The sequence below is a fragment of the Gambusia affinis genome, linkage group LG02, assembly GCF_019740435.1.
Source record: "Gambusia affinis linkage group LG02, SWU_Gaff_1.0, whole genome shotgun sequence".
NCBI lineage: Eukaryota > Metazoa > Chordata > Actinopteri > Cyprinodontiformes > Poeciliidae > Gambusia > Gambusia affinis.
In genome coordinates, this window is record NC_057869.1 from 17869364 (window position 1) to 17890109 (window position 20746).

Sequence of the window (20746 nt, forward strand, 5' to 3'; positions counted from 1 at the left end):
AAAAATCCCATTCCCGATGCTTTAAACCAAGAATGTTTTCGCCTTCTTTCGTAGCACTAAGATTTGATGGTTGGACTTGGGGTTTCCCCCTGCAACTTCTGTGAAAGTGATTTGGGAGAAGAGAGGTTCTCCTGACAACTCCTGTTCTGCACTGTTCAGACAGAGGACCCAGTTTATTGGTGACATAAAACCAATACCCTCTCAGTGCTGCTCTTGTCTGCTGTTGCACAGCATGATTGATTCCCCAAGCCGCTGAATGTTATGACTGACATGGGAACACCTGGAGAAGGGTTCTCCTGCTAACCACACACAGTAAATTAAAGTGTTAAGCCTCGGCTGCCCTCCAGGCTCCCCTAAGTGTATACTTACAGCTTATATATCCCATAATAATGTCTGCACTGCAAGCTACACTTGAAGACTTATTTTGTGAAAAATGATTAAATCACACCTATTGAAAAACGTTTGAGTTTAAAGTGCATGGTGAGTCTTGAAACCAATACAGCACAGATGACCTCAACACTCAGTTTGGAAATGTGCCTTAGTGTGATTAATGGCTACTTTTTATTTGCTGTGTTTGGGCACGTACCCTACAGTGAAGAACTGTCTCATCTCTTGTCGCCGTGAGCGCATCATCTGCTTGTACTCTCCAATACGAAGCTTTTTGCCGTCTATAATACAGGTCCTCTTAGGTCGTGGCTTGTACTTGTAGTTCGGATACTTCTCTAGGTGAAGCTTACTCAGACGGGCTTGTTCTTCGTAGTATGGCTGCTTGTCCTGGTTAGACATAGACTTCCACCGAGAACCTGTGGCAAGAGAAAAACTTTTCAGCACTTGGAAAAGTTGAAACGATTGTTAAAATTTCACGAAGTGGTTCAAAAATCGGAAGAGGAAGCTGAAGTCTGTCCAACGCATCGTACACAACAATCAGGGGATACAGGAAAGAGAGCAGAGTAGCAAGTCAATTTATTTTTAAAAGTATATCAAAGAAACATCCAATTCACAGTTTCTTTTATTTCTGGAGGTTTGAAATATTTTCATTTAACACCACAAACAAAAAAGAGAGGCATTCCTTGTATTGCAGTAACATAATGTCATACTTGGAATATTTCCAAAAAGCAAACAGATTTTTAGAACTCATTGTAATACTTAGTACTCATGAGGAAGCATCTCTTAATTGTGTGCCAAATCAGCATCTGAATTTATTTAATCTTCCAGATCCAAGTGTGAAGCAACAATTTTCTTCACTCAATATAGCAAACACAAGGCAACTTGAAATTCTAGTTGTGTTGTGTGACAGAAGTGTCTTTATCTTCATAAGCCAGAAAATGGTGAAAAAGTGGTTAGGGTAGCACCTTATCAACTTTTCAGTTTTAGGCTTTTCAAACATCTTTGCCAGTGATAGTGGAGGGTAACATATTTTTATATTGCAAGTTAGTGATCCTTGACCAGCAGAATAACATGGGTAGTTTTATATTATTCTGTTAAAGAAAATCATGCACCAAAATGCTTGACCATTTAACAACAACCTCTTGATAAATGCGGCAGCACATTATCCTCAAAGAGAGACATGCTTTCCCCTTACTGTCAAAAACTAAGGAACAACAAGCCTGTGCAGTAAATACTACAGCTCCATGAAGTACACTACACCGCCATGGATGACAGCACTTTTAACAGCTCTGATGTATGGACTCCTGTGCTGAGGGGACAAGACCCATTTAGTCTCTGTCATTTTTCATGACAAACACTTATGGTAGTGATGGGCCATAAATCCATCTGTATGCTGAGGTGAACTGATGCACAGTAACCTATGCTGTAGCACGCACTCAGAAAGAAAGCAAAAAAAAACCACAGACACAAATGTTGTGTATTTCCATTTCCAGAGAGCTTCAACACCACTCCAGTGTAGAAAACTGATAAAATATTTTGAGTTGATTAACAGTAATACTATGGTGAGAAATATTTTTAAATCCACTGATTTACTTTACAGCATTTAAAAGACGTCTTAAATGTTTACAAAAATTCCAGCAAAAACCAAAGCAAAATAATAAAAAAAAAGTATATCTTCATGCTGTCTTTAAATTGCAACTTTTATAGCTAATTCAAAGGGCCTCACCCAAAATCTTGCTTATGTTGGAGTTGTGCATATCCGGGAACGCCTGGAGGATCTTGCGCCGCTCATCTTTGGCCCACACCATGAATGCATTCATCGGCCTTTTAATGTGGGGCTCGTTGTTGTTCCGTCCTCGGGACTCCCTGAAGACCCGCGCCTCGGCAGATCCAGCACCTCCTGTTGGCCAACAATAATAGGGTTGGGGTTTATCTGCAGAGCCATTGACTGCCTTGGACCCTGGAAAAGCCAGAGCAGGAACAAGAAGAGAGAGCGAGGCAAGGCATTGATTAAATGACAAGCCAGGTTTAAACTCTCCTTCATCTGCTATCAACGCCTCTATTTTCATCATAAAGAACATTTTTCTAAATGAGCGCTGGGAAAACAAACCCTCCCAGAGGGACAAAGTTTTCTTTTGAGTGGAAAATTTGACTTGAAAGGATTAAGAGCTACAAACTGAATACATTGTCAGTTAACACAGAGCAGTGTTCTTCCACTCTTTCCGAGCTCCATCTGAATCCAGACAATTAAACCATTTGACTTCTAATGTTTTTCTTTTTTTGTTTGTTTGTTTTTTTTTTAAGTGTTTGCTTTTCCGAAGGGCGCACTTCTCAGTTTGACATTCAGACCATCCATAAAAAAGTGCCAACATAAATAATAAAAAGGAGATTTGAGGCAATCTTTAGAATAGAAATTCAAAGAGGAAACTTAAACTCTGGCAAATCTTAAGGCTTCCTTAAAAAGTATAATTCATATGTATAAGCACAAATAATTTTTTTCAGTTTTTTTTTTTTCCCCTGTTGTTTCTCAGACTTTTCCTTTGCCCTTCGAGTATGCAAACATTCACACACACACACCCACGCACACACACACACACACTCACATGCACACAAATAAACCAGACCCACATTAGCGTGGAGAGAGTGTGCCGATTCTGCAAAGTGCTGTTTCTCAATCAGGGCATTCATAATCAGCATAAGAGAGTTTCTCTCAGTATTAAACTGTACATCAGGCTGATAATGATTTCTGTTTGCATGCGTATTTGCTTCCTTTTATATGTAAGATGTGAAAGAATTAAATAAAAGCAGTATGAATATTTAAACAAACAAAAACATGTTGATAAACAAGGCTTGAAAAATAAGACAAAAAAAGAGCCTTCCATATGCTGCGATACATCTTTAATGATCTCAGATCTGGAAAAGAAAGCTTGGGATGACTCATGCATATTTCATCATCCACATGTGAAGCCTTCTCATTAAACCATTTCACCAGCAGCCTTGGCACACGTTACCTGGGGTTTGATTTCTATTATTATTTCAGTTTATAAACAAATCAAACTCTTAATGAGTAATCGAGGGCTGTGCGGAGGCATTAATTCAAACTCCACAGAAACCTCGCTTTGTGTTAATCACTGACGATGTCACTCCGACATTTTCAGCCACAAAATTTTGTTTTCTCTTCAAAAACATATATTTCCTATTAAGACAGACGCTTTTCTCACTATTACATTTAGCAGAATAATAGGAATGATGAACAAGTACACTGAGTTTCTGCAGTGAGGACAGTCACAATAAAATAATGTGTTTTCACACAGTGACACTGCACATGCTTCTGCAAATGTAGGTCCTTGGCCTGAAAACTAAACTCTGTTAATGTAGGTGGAAATATATATATATATATTAAATAAAAGGTTCTTTCTTGATTTCATACAGGTGCTCACAAAGTCACATTTCTCAAACTGTAGCATTATTTCAGCAAAGCTTGAAAAATGCCAAAACTTATCTGCTTCCCAAACTGAGGCACACTTGTAAATAAGTGTTTTAGCACACAGTGAAAGGGCTGTACATCAGGACGTTTAAAAGCTAATCCCAAGCTCTGACTGCACTATGTCTGTGTTTGCTTTTGCCTTCTGGAATGCTACAGGCCTTAAAGCCATCACGAATTCAAGAATAATACAGTACCTCTGCTGCCACCAAACCCCACAGTACGTTAATTTCATTTAGCATGCACTCACTGTACAGGATGAATTGATTTCACTTTGTTTGCTTTTGACAACCATGTTTATTGTGCAATGAAATGTGGTGTGGCGAAGGGCTGACAGTATCCATCAATGCGGGGCAATCTGCTGACTGCCAGGGCCAGATGAAGGTATTCATTAGCTCAGGAGCGTAGCGCTCACTCAGACACGACAGCCAGTGTCTGCACCCCGGGATCGCTTGCTGTAATTTACGACACCCCCCATGCCATTACTCTATCACTGACACTGATTCAGCAATTTATATACTGGCGTGCATGCATATGGGCAGAGGTGATCTTCTTATGGGGAGGGGTGCAAAACAACTGCCTGCCATCACCTAGTGCCACATCAGTAGTTAGCCAGGAAACCAGCCACGTGACTGGGTCCATTGGAGGGAATCCAGATGAGCCATGGGTCTTTTACCTCGCAGAGTTGCTCGCTTGGGAAAGTGCCTGTCAGATGTTACAGGAAGTTGTAGAACTGAGCAACAAAAACTGTTTTCAAACAGTTGATGTTATGCTGGGGCAGGTACAAATATTCAAAGTGCTGTAAATCTGCTGCCAGTTAACCCAGGCACCTTTCTCAGATCTTTGACCTGAAATAATAGCTTGAGTTTTGAATTAATGTATAGCAGTCCCAGGCAGTCCAGTTCTTGACGTAGGTAATGTGGGTCACTGCCCACAAGAGCTTGGAGAAAAAAAAACATGATTTATTACTTATCTATTGCTTTTCCTGCATTGCCTGGTAAATGGGAAATGGGTGCTCTATTGTGTTGCTCAGTGCTCCATTCTTGTGAGAACTATCAGGGTACTTGTCCCTCATGGAGCCCATCTAACTCGGATACATCCTGTGCGTCCATATCAGAAGAAACTGCTGGAGACTGCAACATGGAATTTACTGCAACGTTGTTTCCGTTTTATTGGAAACTGTGATACTTCTCTGGCGTTTTGAAAATGTTCTCCCAGGAGAGGCGGGACATTTAGGAATCAGTTAGTTAGGTGTTTGATTGTGTAAATAAACACAGATGTTTAGCAGTGACAGGGCCAGGCCCCCTGGGTGGTAACTAGCGAGGAAGCGAAACAGAGGGAGAGCTGCTTAACAGAATTCATTGTGATTCATGAGGCCTGCAGCTCAAGTGTGACAGAATGATATGAGAATCCACTTTTAATTTGTCTCTCCTGGTGGCACTGCAGACAAGAAGAATGAATTACAGTGTGAAGGCGCAATTGTGTGCGTGTGTTTGTGGGGAGGGGAAAAAAAATGAAAAGAGAAAGCAAATAATGAGGAAGCAAAAAAAGAGGGAAAGAATTAGAGAGAGAATGCAGCGAGGTCCCAAACCCAGTCGCACCTGTGAGCTGCAGGCTGAGACTCGACTGTGTACCAAGCCAGAGGGTAGCGCTGCCCCGGCTGCCCCCTGTCCTCCACCTTTTCTCCACCCTACTCATCTTTGTTCTGTCGTCATAGATGTGCTGTCACCCAGGAATCTGCTCGAGAGGATGAGCCTTGGTGAGCACGCAACCAAATCTAACACCTCCAAGTGAAGGCATTTAACGCTGACAATGGATCCTCTCCCTCAGAGCAGGATCAGGCGAGATTAATGGGTTTAGTCAGACAGAACGCAGAGCTCAGTGGCTCTGCTGTAGCCTGAGCTCATGGCAAGCTAGTTTAACCGTTACAAATTACAAGTGATGTAAACATGACTTTTCTCAGTTTTATTTATTATTTTTAGCTTCCCAGATTATGCACGCGCTAAGAGTCCGTGCAGGACTTAACAACATATGACTTTGCTTGTTACAACTTGCAGGTGGCAGATTACCACCTGGGAACACAAAAACTACTCTTGACTTTCTTGATTTACTCAGCTAGTATTGCTAAATTGCGTTTTTATCAGCTTTGTGCATCTCGAGACTGAAATGGTGCACATTTCTTGTCAAAGTTAGACCGTGTTGGTCAGATCAGATGGAGGACACCTGTAAAAATCAGTTCAAACCATTTTAGCACATGAATGTGCTTTCATTTAAACAATTCCACTGTAGCTATGGCTGGGGATTTTTAGGGTTGTTGTTTCTTTTGCAACTGTATTAGGTTTCCTAACTTTATCACCCTGGACTTTCCATCTTCCCATCAAGGGTGATCCCCTTCACTGTGCTTCTAAAAAGCTTCCCCAAACCATGATGCTACCACCACTTTATATATATATATATATATATATATATATATATTGAGAATGTGTGTTCAAGGCGTTAGTTGTAAACTCCAAACAGAGTTTTGCCTGTGTGCAAAGCTCAATTCTGTGGTGTCAAATGACAACTTTGGCATGCAGTCAAATTTATCCCACTATTAACACAATTATTTGATTAAGGGGAGTTAAAGCAGAGGTTGCAGAACCTTTAGTTGTGCCTAAAGATATCTCTGATATCTTGTGTTTTCCTTGGTCTTTAAAATGCTCCTGTTCAGGCTTTTAATGTGACACAGTTTCTTGATACCAAGACAAAATTCCACACTCTATTTACAAAGTAAGTGTCTTTTGAAGGTAATTGGTTACCTTGAGGGGAGAAAGGGATAGCTACGAATGCTTGCCACACCTTTTTAGATTTTTATTTGTCAAGATTTTTGACAATTGTGTTTTCATTTTCTTCCACACAACAATTATACTGTACTTTGTGTTGGTCTAACAAAAAAAAAAGGGGACACTATATAATGAGAGAAAATGTGAAAAATCTCAAGAGGAAATAACAAATTTCCAAGCCCCTGTATCTTTCACAACAATGCATTGCTCCCATTCTCTGATTTAGTGAAAGGCAGAATCCTCTTTTTGTGTCATCAGATTTGCCTAACATAACATTTCTCTAAATTCTGTTTCCTTCTTCCACATATCACTGTAGCATTCGAAGGACCTTGGGGATATGGTCAAGTTTCAACAAACATCCCATTCAATAGAAGAACTTTATGCTGCCACTCATGAATGAATTAAAGTTCATTCATGTGTATATTGCATTTCTTGCCATCCAGAAGCAATCAAGAGCTTCCATAACAGGCACTGGCTGCACACTGCATCTGCTTAGTTCGGTTGTTCGGTCCTGGAGGGAAAGCTGCTGCAGACTAGCGCCTTTCACACCCTATACATTTGTTGGGTGGGACACCCAGTAATTTTCTCTTTGAGGAAACACCAAAGTATATGCGTTATGTTCTGATCTACTTGGGAAAAAGTGTGTTAAAATGCAGATGTTTCCAAAGTAATTTCCTTTCCGTCTGGGGTGAAAATTCTTCCAAAAAACTAATTGCATTACTCATTTTAGATGTCTGGGAAAAATAAATTGGTCTGAATTTAGTGGAAAAGCCACATAAACTTTAGTAGATACTTTTTTCACAACAAACTGAAAGTATAATGTTTCAAGGAAGAAAAATAACATCTGAAATTGCAAGTTTGTTTTAAAAAAAAATCTAAACCTTGTTTGAAAATCTAAGCAAAAATTAGCTACAGTACCGCTGCTCGTGTCTAATAAGAGCATGTGCCACGGAGCCAGGCATTCACTGGTTCAAGGAGATTGTCAGGAGAGTTTCAAATGTAAACAGGTTCTGAGAAGAGTAAACAAATTGTTGCTCACATTTTGAAATCCCTCTACAGCTTTAATCAGTATTTGCCTTCTTGTTGCTGTTTGGTTTACAGAGAGATTGATATGCATTTGTGGCGCAAAGGAGAAATGCAAACTGTTTCGAGTTATGAGTGTTGCCCTGTCTCAAAGTCTTTATCCACCCCTCCCCCTGGGAAGAGGACCTATCCCCTCTTCTAACCTCTGTCTGCTCCTAATCCATAGCCCACTGGGAACACTGATGTGAGGCGTCTGGCGCTAGCTTTTCCCTTGGCCCTGAGAAGGACTTAAAAGGACACAAATGCCCTGGTGCGCGCTGTGTTTCTGTCCTGACTCCACGGTAGCCACAGAAAGAGGGTTCCCACCGGGAGAGGGAGCGATGAAAACACATCTGTCCGAGGAGTCAGACAGTTGGGATGGGAGCCTCCGCAGTGGCTCACATGGGAAACATGTCAATGAAGCTGCAAATTTCACCTCTAATTCTCATCTTCAGGATTGGGTGTGATGTGAAACGAAACAGGGTGTGATACAAACGCTTCAAAGCTGGTAAACAAACGTTTTATGGTTTGCTTTCCTATTTCATTTTATTCATTTTTTAAATTCTTTTTCAGAAAAGGCTTAATGTGAACTTAACATATTGTCACTTTTTTTTCTAAAATCACTACACAATCTTCACAAGAGTTACGTAAAATGCTGATGGATGATGTTGTCCTGAGAAATAGTGATTCCTTTCACTTTTTGCTGCATCAAAGATCACTCAGAAGCACTTGCAGACTGAAATGCCATAGAAACTGCCACAAATATTTTTGTCAAACAAATATTGGTGCACTGAAGCACTCCATGGTTCTGTGTAGGTGGTAGCACCACAAAAGTGGATGACGCTTTGTCACCTTAGTGCAACCAGAGTTTGCACCATACTGCCTGGGACCTCAAACAACTACAAGAGCAACAGGAGCCAAGCTTGGAAATTAGCCAGCTTTGTCCTTGTGCCCCCTTATCCACCGCTCACCTACCTGTGAAAACCTCTGAGTCACGGCTCACTTTAAATCCTATTCACTCCAACTCCCAAAAACTCTCAGACACAGCCACCGCTGTGCTTCTCAGCAACCACACTTTAAATTTTTTCAGTGAAAAGTAACACTCCATAAACATGCTACAAAGTTTTAATGAAAGTACTAATTCTGAGGTTTGTATCTACAAATCCATTTAGGCCTTACCGTCCAAATCCTCAGGCCTGGTGAGGTCAATCACTCTGTGGCCGATTTTTCCTTCCTCTCCCAGTTTGCCAAGGTGGTGTCCGATGCTGTCGAAATGCACCCTCTCCTGCAGAAAAAAAATCAAAATGTTGGGTTAAGAAAAAAAATAAAGAAACAGAGGTTAAATTTTCTACAATAAAAGAAGCTGTAAAAATCAGAAACTGAATAATCTGAAAATTTGAGAAGCAGAAAAGGATCTTTGATAGATGCAGGTTGCTTTGTAGATACATGGAGTGTGTTTTTTTTTTTCTCTCTTTCTGTTTTTTATTCAGTTTAAGATGACAGGAAGGAGAGAAACAGTAAGGGCCCAGGGGTGCTGTAAATAGATTTACAGAAGGATACTTTGTGATCCCAAGCACACAATGGGGCTGCGGCCCGCTTTGCAATGCTCAGATTTTTCTTCCTCCGCTGCCATCTCCCTCTGCCTCTATTTCCCCAGTCTACGGCACTGAGAGCTAGGCGCCCATCATTTATTCAGGGTTCATGTTTTGGTGAGCGCACCATGTTTTCCCGTTTGTCATGTCGCTTTGTGCTCAGATTAAACTTGGCATCATGTTGTACTTGAGCACAATGAAACCCTGTCATTCAGCACTCCTTGACAATATTAAATGTCATGTCCGTGTGCATTTACAGAATAAAATAACAGCTTTCGGAGGGCCTCTGAATAGTTGCTGCACATTACACTTAATGTATTATGCAAGGGGAGAGAGTGCCGACTGCTGCTGGCTCCATTGTTGAATGACCTACTTCCTCTGTGAATACACAGAGCATTAGCGAAGGGCTATCCTGCTCTCTAAAGACTCAACTAGGAGATGGACACTTTGACTCTGCATGATACAAATAATACCCCCGCCCTCTTTTTAAGGTTTTTTTTTCGTGATGTGTGTAAAAGCAGGCATAAGGAGAAAAATAAACAAAAGAAATACATTTGTTTTATATGCAGGGTGCATGCATTCAACCCTTCTTGCGATCAACCCTGTATGAACAGACTTTCAGGTGGAGTCCTTATGCCAACATCTCCCAAGCCACATACACCTGCAGACACATTATTTTTTCTGTAAATTTAATAGTGTTTATATTTTTCCCATACAGAGAACTCCTATCACAAATCAAATGGATTAACATAAATTGCTCTAAATTGTAGTTTCCAAATATCTTTTTTTTCTCTTAAAAAATAAAAATCATATTGACAAGAATAGCCTGCATTTAAAAAAAATAAATAAATAAATTGTAAATATTTCCTTCCTCTTTTGTGTGAGCTTTTATCCTTGCATATTAAAAAAAATATGACAAGCTGAAGGATGAAGATAGTTCAAGTGCATTTGAGCTCTTTCATAGAATTTTGATTTTCTTCTTGCTTTTATTTATTCAAGAACTATTCCTCAAAAGAAAGGAATGTGCGAGAGGCGGAAAGAGCTCTGCAATTTACCATTATACTTGAAGGAGCACTCATTATTTATGACCAGCTGAGTGATTCTGATATACAATTAAACACTACCTGCTTATGGCCTGTGATTAGAGGCTGTCTATCTGACGGCCCTTTGCTTACTTAAGTGTTTTCTAATTATGACATATGCGGTGGTCCCTGCTGGGCGAGAGGACACTTTGTAAAGAGAAGACGAAGTATGGGGCCCTTTCACCGTGACACGTTCTGTGCGTGGACATGTGCGCCACGCGCGTACAGAGCCCTATCCATCACCCATCTACATTATTGCTCTTAATGAAAGAAGCCAGCAGCCTGATGACAAAGTGACTGAAGTGCGATTAGCTGGATGGTGGTACTCCACATGCTTCCTCTTGGACAGTCCGGTAGGAAGACACAGTGTTCGCTAGCGCTGGATGCCTGTAATAAAGTAGTTGTCTCATCCCTCTTCTGTGCTTCGCTGGCCCTTCTTGATCAATCAAGTCCTTTTATAAACTCATGATCATTAAGCATCATGTTGGGCTGGGGAGAAGAGAGGACGTGACGATCAGTCAATGATTTTCATTAATAACTAGTGCAGCGTTGAGCATCTTCCTCCACTGCACTGAGTCATATGATCGCTGGAGATCAGCGCGTTAGACAGCTCCAAACAACGCTGAAAGAAAGTCTTGTCTAGGGGTTGTTTTGAGGTTGTTTCACTTTAAGTCAAAATTTTTTTTTTTCATAGAAGCCAGCACTTTGTGTGCTACAATATTATGGTCTAATTAAAGTAAGTATTGCTCTGCTGCTATGCTAATTAATACAAGCCTATCAGTCCAATACAGCGTCACAAATTTTCATACAATTTTATATACTGAGTTAATATACTTATTGGTTATAGGTTTGGTAATTTATATCTGTGAATCAAAAATATAGCTGAAATTAGGGCCATAAGTTATCTGCACAGCACTGGGGTTTTGTTTTAGGGCTGGAAAATATTCAGTGAACTAATGCTTCTTTACTGCCCACGCATCAAGTGCTGTGATAAATTAATGGCAGTTTTATTATTTTATAGTGTCATTAAATTTTTACTGATCACTCTGACACAGCGGAGTAGCAAAGGACATGCAGTATCTGGGAGAAGTGGGGTGTTTTTTGCCGCGGGAAGAGACGAGGAGGCAGGGAAACGCGGGCCCATCAGTGTATGGCTAATATAAAAACTGTATTTATAATGCAGAGTCAGAGGGGGAGATGCTGAGAATTAAAGCCGGGAGAAAATATATGCGAAAGAGCTGTCGCTTAACCCAGAGAACACAAAAACAAAACAATGTTGGTAAAAACAGATAAAGATAAAGAATCAGGAAACAAAAGATGTAACAGTGCACATTATACCCCTCCCTTTTGACCACAAACAGCTGGCAAGCTACCAGTCACTCCTCTAAATGACTTCAGCATGCAGCTCCCCATACCGCAAGTATTTAAAATTACAGCAGTGCGCTCCGAGCTGCAGTGGAGGACTGCCACCCACAACAGTCTCCTCTGCCCTGCCTGTGCAGCCTTTTGTCTGTGAAGTTTAGAAACAGATGTAGGACTTCTTAAGCTGCACATGACTTCAGCTGGCAAGTGAAGTTGGTGAGGAGAGCCAGAGAGGCTGTGAGTCACAGAGGAAGAGAGAGAAGTAGAAAGAGGAATAGATAGCCAAATCTGTGGAACTTCTTGGGCGAGGGAACCCAAAAGGGCTCTTGTCAATGTTGCGAAGAAAAGCTTTAATCTGGCTGGCCACAGAACATGCGCTCGAGGCCCTCTGCTCTGCCCACAGGGCGTTTTCTGGGCAGAGGCGGGTGGCGGACGGCCCCGTGTATTGTGCCTCCTCTTGCTCTGGATTTCGGCAAAGCACTGCCAATCATGACACTCCTTTTCTCTCACGTCTGTAAATAACCTGAGGCTATGGGAGAGCAATAGGCCTAAGATTGTTCAAATAGATCTGAGAAATATCTACACTGAGCAGCTAGGTAGATGCTGTGAAGACGGGGGGAGAGTTTGTTCTTTTCATGTTGATCCTTTCTTCATATGTACAATTTCTCCCATAACATCTTAAAAATACTTGATGAAACACATTCGTTGAAAGTTTCTCTACAATTTTGTCAATTAAACTCTAACTAAGCACTCGTTTAAAAACTAAGCAATGGAGGACAGATACTTAGCTGTATACAACAGATAGAGCAGCAGGGTCTGAGAGCATTTATTTCAAGTGTTTTAAAACTAAAATTGATTTTTTTTATATATATATTCAAAATAATTATTAAATACTCTCACATACACACATAGATGCTTTATAAGATAGAGACAGAGATAGTATGAGAAAACTGGTAATGCCATTTTCAAATGACGGTTTCATTTAACACATGAAAAATTATCCAAATAAATAAAAGGGGGAAAAGAAAAAAAGAAATATTTAACTATCCAAAGCAGCCAGTGAAATAATAATTAGCCCCTGTGCAGCTAAAACATCTATCAAGTATTTACAGTAACTGGCATGAGTCTTTTAGGTCTTTATGAAGAAAATTTGACCCACCCTTCTTTTGAGGAATTGTTATATTTCAGGCTTATTGAGTTGGTGAGTGCGGACAGCTGTTTAGGCTCATCCCACAGCACTACAATCAGATTTAAATCCAGTCTATGACTAAGTAACTCCAACTTTATTTTGTTTTTTAGCCGTTCAGAGTTGAACGTGTTGGTGTTCTTTCGAACACTGTCCTGCTGCATATTCTGGGTGTGCTTGACCTGAAGGACAGACATTCACTTTCAGGAATTTTGTGAAGAAAAATCAGACAAATTGTCCATGTCCTGATGGTGCAACCATTTTACCACCAACATATTTGACAAGAGTTACTGCTCCACATTGAGATTCTTTTTCATGATTGTCTTTTCTCTGTCACTCTGGAAAGTGGATGATAGACTACATTTAAGGCTTTCATATTTGGAGTTTCTAACAGCTGCAAAACCATAAATTGCAACTTATATCTGATAATGTCCATTTCTGGCACTTGTTTTTTACACACTTGGCATGTAGCACATTGAAGGGAATAGTTCAGACCACAATGCAGTGCTTTGTGTATAAAGCGTCAGTCACCACTGTGTTCTAAACCTCTTGAGAGAAGACTGAGTGTTTCAGACTAAAGCCCTCAACAATCTGTCCCAGTCCTGCCGGAAACAAAGACGGCACCTCGCCATGGTAACAGTTTCTTGCAGTTCGCCTCCTCATCTGGTTTATATTTTTATTGTAACCATGTTATTTATAAGTCTGCAGCTTTCCAGTAGTTTAGAGCAATTTAAATGTTAAGTACATCCAGGCATGCGGTAAACCCGCAGGTCCTTTCATGGGAACTTTTGCTCTTTTTCTACCTAGAGTTAGCCGTTTGCTAAGGCTAATGCAGGCAGTGACAGAATCAACAGTAGCGGCCACAAAAGGCTGGCATCTGTTCTAAGATATCACAGAGCAAAAACAGAAAACTATCCTGGTTCCATTTGTTTAGTCAGGGCATCACCTCATTTCTTTCAAGGGGAACACAGGCTCCTTTTTGAGGAAATATTGACAATTTAATAAGATGAAACAAAGTTGTGAATTCCTCTAAATAAACTGACATATGAATCAAAATGTGATATTTGTCAATCTCAATGCTGTGACAATTTCTCAATGCTCAATTAGTGCACAACAAATGCACTAAATATAAGATGGACCTCAGCCTTTAGCCTTTTTTAAACCCTATGAGTAACTAACAGCGGGATATTACACACTGCTGCACTAACACTTTCACACATTAACAAAAAAAGTAGATTCTATGGGGATTCCAGCATAACTTCAGCAATACCACACACTGTAAATAGTTTTCTGTAGTACATTCTTTCCCTCATTCTTTCTTGTGAGCACCTTTTGGTGAGGAGCATCATAGCGTTTAACCACTTGAGTCAGTAGCATTTCTGAACGACTGTAGAGAGCAAGAAATTCATCTTGTTAAAAAGAGGCTAGGAAAATACTGCCAAATCAACCCACAAAGATGCAGCCTCGATGTTTTCGACGGAAGCAAAAGGCTCGACTCAGGACAGTCCCACATCTGTGCAGACACACTTTTACATTATTTTTTATTCTTTTGGCAAAGGCGAACAATTGGACAAAGCATTAATGTAAGCAATCTTCACAATAGCAATTGCTGGCTGCAGCCTGTGCCTGCGAGTTGAGCATAATCTAATTTGGATGGGCAAACCCTTGTATGCCAAGGATTTACACTGCAGCCAAAATGCCTTGGTTTGCAATTTCCAAGACAGCAGTCGAAAAGGAGCAGAAAATTGCTTCCAGGGCTGCAAAGCAGACAAGATTATATTCAAAGTCTTTGTGAGAGCTTTGCCTGAATAGAGCCCTGGCATCACATGCATACAAACACTTACATGTGGTTATATGCACATGCATATACAAACACACGCGCACACACAGGGGGAACTGCGCAGCAACTACAACCAATAGGTTAGGAGTGTGGATTCTGTGAAGCACAGGTGTAATCTCCACTTGAATATTTACAGGCTGAGCTTTGGGATACAAAAAAATGGACAATTGTAGTCATCAATACTGAGGAGAGGTGGAGTTGTAGGGCAGAAAGGGCAGCTCAATAGGTTAATACACTGACCTTTCCCCTTTTGATTCCAGTTAGGGACTTGTCAGCAGAAGAATACATTTTATCTCAGACTAGCTAATGGACGCCACATATTCTGTGTTTCATTCGTGTCAATGTCAGAGAAATGGATGCGTCACAGTCAAAAATAAGTTTTATCAGAATATTAAGAGTTCTGTCACAACACTGACAACAAAGGTGATCTTTTTTTGGCAATGTTACTGTTTTTTGTCTTTTTCAATTCTGCCATAGTAAACACTTGATCAGTAATAATATAGATGTAGATCACACTAAAAGATGGTGTCTAGGAGATTAAAATCTTAAATAAAACTGTTTTTTTTTTGTTTTGTTTTGCTCAGTCACAAATGACTAGAATTTTTATGGATGCTAAAGCCTTGTGTGCTTCATATCATGTGTGTTTTATGTATGATAATTATAAGATTGATTATGTGATTTATTTATTTTCTTTTTTACAGTTTTATAACACCAGCACAATTCAAACTACTTGTATTTTCCTGAAATATAAGTCTGAAATCTTAAGTGAGGGTTGCTGAGCAATCTGTGTTTTTACTAAACATTCCTCTGAAGGTCTGAAGGTCGTAATAGAAATTTGGCCACACAGATATTCAATATTTGTCCAGGATACAAGGAAACAATTCAGTTCATTACAAACAGCCCTGTATTGGCTGTGTGTGACTGCAGATCTTCTGGTGCATTCTAGGTAAAAGCTTCCAGTGGGTGAGGAGGAGACTGTAAATAATGGAACAAAGTAATTGCCCTCTGCAGACAATAATACCTTTAGATAAATATTTCAAAAAGGCAAATTGCAGAAGGGCTGTAAAAGGTTTTATTGTACTGATGGGATATAGTAAATACAGACAAATAAAAAGACAACCAAGTAAACCTGCTCTTGTAATGCATGAATATTTTACATGTCCTCAGGTTAAAGGCTTATATACTGCTGAACAAAGTTCGATCTATCCCACGTTCTCCTAGGTCAGAGGCAAGAAAAGGAGGGAAGAAGAGATGAAGGCCAGGGAGGAATGCATTGTACTGTTCAAATACACTTTGTATGAAAAGATGAATTGATCTATCTGTAAGCAGCACTTAGACCCACTCCTCTGCCTGGTCATTACAGCGGGATAAATCAATATTTAATATCCCCCTCTAACAGCCACACTGAATGATCTTAACCTCTCCTTAATCCCATTTATGTTACCTTCCAGAATCTTCTTCATGTAAGCTCTCACTATGATAAACTTCCAAACAAGAGACTGAAAGGGGAGCTATTAAAGACCACACCATATTTATGTCAGGTGAGGAGCTTCCTTAAAATATTAATATTCTGAAACTGACTAAAAGTGAAAGCTTTTATCTGAACCATCTGAGCCTTTCTGTTGGCTTGTTGCATCAGCAAAAGACTCTCTCGCCACTCTCATTTAAGAGCTGCATTCTAATTTACTGTCCTTTATTTGCAGCCAAAGGATGAAGATTATGGGGGGCAATTCTTTTAGCTGACTTAATAGAGCTTATCTCCACCAGACTGTCCTGGCAGAAACCGTATCATTAGAACTAATATATGACAATGCCTTGCTAAGATGTGGACAATGAAGAAAGTTTTTCATGAGTTTGGGTGTGGGGTAGCTGCTTGTCCACAACAGATAATGTGTTGGTGAAAAAAAACAACTTTTACACCAGTGGAGCAAAGCTCGACACAACTAGACATCCTGACATGGTAAAAACAATTTGCTAAAATTTGCATGGTTGTTTCTGACAACCATTTCTCAAGTTTAAAGAGAATGGTCTGAAATATGAAAGTATCCAGTGAACAGCAGTTGTATGAATGAAAAAAATATTTGTTAATGTACTCGGTGAGATTTGTTTAAGATGATGGAGATGAACAAGTGGTTAAAAATGACCTTTGTTACAGCAAAGAATTCAAAAGTCATTTTGTTCTTCTTCTACTTTGGACACATGGATAATGAACCAGTGCATTATCACCATCTTTCAGACTGCACATCATACTACAGAACCTGAGTGAAACTCTGTGGCATGACAGCTACCACGTTTCGTTTTATGAAAGTGCATAAACATTACCTCTACTGCTTTGTCTTAAATAGCTCTTGGCAAAAAAAAACAACTAAACATTGAAATGGCTTCAAATTTGCTAATTATCTGCAGATTTCTTTAGTCCTGTAAGTATTTAATCTTAATTTTCTGCAAACACATACACACCAAAACCCACAGCAATTCTTCAAACAACTATTTTAACATTGTCTTTAGAACAGGTTCAGTCAAGAATTCAGATAAAACACCTGAGAAGTCTCTAACAAGTATAAAAGGGAAGTTCTTGTTTTTGTAAAGGCTGTTAAGCTCTACTTACTGAGGACAATGAACTTGTCAGTGTGTTGCTTGTGAAAAAAATACATTGTTTAGTTAATGCTGTCATGTCATGGCCGATTTTACTGCTTTTTTATTTTTTTTTTTACCACAGGCACACCTTTATTGTGAGAAAGAAAGGCAGCTGTACCAACTCCTGCAGCTGAATCTGGAAAAAGGGGACTTGCACAATAGCAAAAAAGGCTTTCTGTTAAAGACATCCCTGTTAAAAAAAATAGGAAGACATTTTTTTTGCAAAAGTTTGCTTGGATAACAAAATTTAATCCTATTTGATAAAGCTGTTTCTTTGAGCCAAAGTGAGTTAATGGATTGATTTCTTATTATAAGCTGCTTTTTATGGGCAGGGAATAAATTCCAGAGAGAGGATTCATGTCTGTCGTTTCAATTTATCTGCTGCACTTCAGTAAGAACATAGTTGATTGCCACCTGCAAAAGCAGTGATTTCTTCCAAACACGAAATTAGGAGGACATCAAAATAGATATTCACAGACTTTTTTACATATACATTGACCTAGTTGAGGGTGTTGGTTGAAAGTGTCAGGTGCTGAAATATTAATGAGCATCGCTCCCAGTTTCTGCCTGCTCCTCACAGCCAACTGGCAACATGGCATCAAGCTGAAGAGAAGAGGACAGCTTTTTTCTTTCCTTGATTGACTCATCGATTGAAGATATTTTTAAAGGGAATCCCTGGGAGTGTGTGCTCCTGGTACAAAGCAGCCCCATCCCGTGTCAAGGGACAGAGAGGGCTGCAAGTTGGCTTTAATTGGGCAAAGACTTCAGAGTTTTCTTAACCCACACCGGGCACTGCCATGGCCTGTCACGGCCCTCACACCAACATCAACAACACAGAAGCCTCTGAGCATGCACACAGTAACACATTCATGCTAATTTGAGTAAATACACATGTGCAACTAGTCTCTGCCAGCTCTTATCAATACGACCATCCTGGATGTTGATTAAAGGAAAGGATTAGACTTAAGAATTATTGCTGTCTAAAAATGTTCCAGTTTCTTCAGTAGTTCATTTTTTTTCCCACTTATTTTTTGCCAGACAGCTCCTTATTTCTTGCTATATAATGAAAAACTGTTCCGGATAAGGTCTAAACCAGGGACAAAATGGACTACATGATGTTGATTCTGACCTTATCAACTCTGCAGTGGTTGAGACCCACTGAGCTGAGGGCAGACAGCTTTGCATCTATGCCCTGCTGGTGATGTTGCAGCTGCTCCCTCTGGATCTGCTCCCTCATCTTCCGAGCCTCCTGGATCGCCTTCATCACTGTGTCCTGGTCCCCGAACAATGCGGTGGAGTTTAGAGTGGACAGGATGTCTATGCCGAGAGACAGAACAATTAGTTCACTGCAACATAATAACGGCAGTTTCAACAATTAAATGTGAGCAACTGTGGAATGATTTTGAAAGACAAACCCCGGCCGAGGCCTCCTCCAAGAGGGCTGGGGATCCCACCTTTGCCAATCAGACTGTTAGGGCTGCTTTTACTGCCTGGGAACAGGTTTGATGTTGGGGATGTCGGAGATTTGATCATTTCTGTCGTCTTTGGCCGAGCAGACAGGTTGAGGGGCTGTGTTCCCTCCTCCTACGGCAGTAGAGATAGGAGCATGAAAGAAGACAGATGTGAATGGGCTCCTCCCTCCCCTTCTTGGAGGAGCTCTGGATTCCCAGACTGCATGCTTCTTCTCCTCTGTTTCTGGTTAATTACAGAATCTCTATCCTGACCAACAACTCCTTTCTGATGCCTCCTTCTTTTTGTGTTTCTTCCCTCATCCCTTTCCTCTCCTCTTTTTCTCCTCTGCGATCTTCCTCACAGTCGTCCGGCGCCTTTGTTCACACTAATTAAAGCAGATTCTGTCTCTCTATACATCTTCATCTGTTCTGCCTCTCCTCCTCCCTGCTCTCTGTGTCTGCACTCTGGTTCGAAGAATAAATAATGACCAGATAACAGCGGTGCCAATGATCAAAGACAGCTGTTCCATTCATCAGATGTCGACTTACATTATCTACTTCATTAACTTGTTTTCTAATTTCATTCCTCATTTGTGCATACTTGGTTTTTATCGTATGCTTTGATATGCCCAGTTCTTAAAAATATGAAGTGCAATCTGGCTTTTAGCTGAAGTTAAAGGAGGATGTATTTGTTTTGTACTGCTTGACTGGTTGTGGCTTTTCAGACCTGTTACAAATCCAATATGAAGAGCAAGACTTTCCGTGTAGAAAATTTTAAACAACTGAAAGTTATTTACCAAGGGGAGCCAGACTTTATAACTTATTTAACTTATTTATAAAATACTTTATATGTTGGTTACTAGTTTGACTTATTTAATCAGGAAATGGGTTATTTGGCACATTGACGTCAAGCAAGAACAAGCCTTAAATGTTGAGAATTCTCAACATTTAAAGCTGCAGTATGTAACTTAATACTGAGTGAAAAAAAATCAAGCTTTTCCGCCTTTTTCCAGTGCTCCCAGTGATATCTGGTAACAACCAATCAGAACCAGGAGGAGGGTCTTAGTGCTGTCAATCACCCCTCTGTGTCTCACTGCTCATCTGAACCCTCATTAACTTGATTAATGCAGGTTAGTTCTGCAAGCTAATCGCTGTTGAGGAAATTTTGATTAGTAATCCTTTACTTCAGTGGTCCCCAACCTTTTTATTACAGTCGACCGGTCAAGACTTGGCAATTTTGCTGCGGCCTAGAGATGGTGAGGGGGAACCATCAGATAAGGCTTCTGGATGTTGGCGTTCCCTCTAAAGCAAATTGTTTTTATTTTATTTATTTATTTATTTTTGCCCCGATTTTCCCTTTAGGACAATCTTACAACGTCCTGCAGTGTGTGGTGTGTTGAATATGCCCGATCTAAAATCGGGCATATTCAACATTGTCTTGGCCCGACTATTGCAGCCTGTGGGTTTTCCCTGACTGGGAGCGAGAAGGCAGCCTGTTGAATGTGACAGGTAGCCAATCAGAAAGTGCAGTGACGTAAGAATGGAGGGGAATCCCAAACAGTTGACATGGCAACTGAGAGTCCGGTGGACTTCGGAGGTGATATGTGGAAATGTCTATTAACATATGTAAAGGTCATTATTATATATGTTTATATGTGGTTATGTTTATTCAGTTAAAAATGTTAACTACGAAAAAACATAAACTCACCTCCAAATCATAGTGCAGCAAATAGAGCGGCTGCTCCCGCCGTCTTTTATCAAACGCCTTTTCTTTTTGTTACGTCTTTTATCGCTTAAAACAAGTCCACAAACTATCACTGCTGCTTCTACATCGTCATGCG

General features: G+C 40.2%; 1 protein-coding gene and 1 long non-coding RNA gene across 10 annotated transcripts in view; one reads left to right on the forward strand and one right to left on the reverse strand.

The window, feature by feature from the left end:
• Positions 1 to 20746, forward strand: part of LOC122821814 — a 94392-nt gene that overhangs the window by 32112 nt on the left and 41534 nt on the right. The gene's annotated exons all lie outside the window — the stretch shown is intronic.
• sox6 (SRY-box transcription factor 6) overlaps positions 1 to 20746 on the reverse strand; it is a 137385-nt gene that overhangs the window by 5211 nt on the left and 111428 nt on the right. For all 9 annotated transcript variants that reach the window (XM_044100028.1, XM_044099990.1, XM_044100016.1 and 6 more), the window contains 5 exons: positions 18870 to 19038; positions 18584 to 18771; positions 8935 to 9040; positions 2114 to 2287; positions 587 to 803 (listed from right to left, as the gene is read on the reverse strand). In XM_044100028.1, the coding sequence (XP_043955963.1) occupies positions 587 to 803; positions 2114 to 2287; positions 8935 to 9040; positions 18584 to 18771; positions 18870 to 19038 (854 nt within the window). The remainder of the gene's footprint in view (positions 1 to 586; positions 804 to 2113; positions 2288 to 8934; positions 9041 to 18583; positions 18772 to 18869; positions 19039 to 20746) is intronic.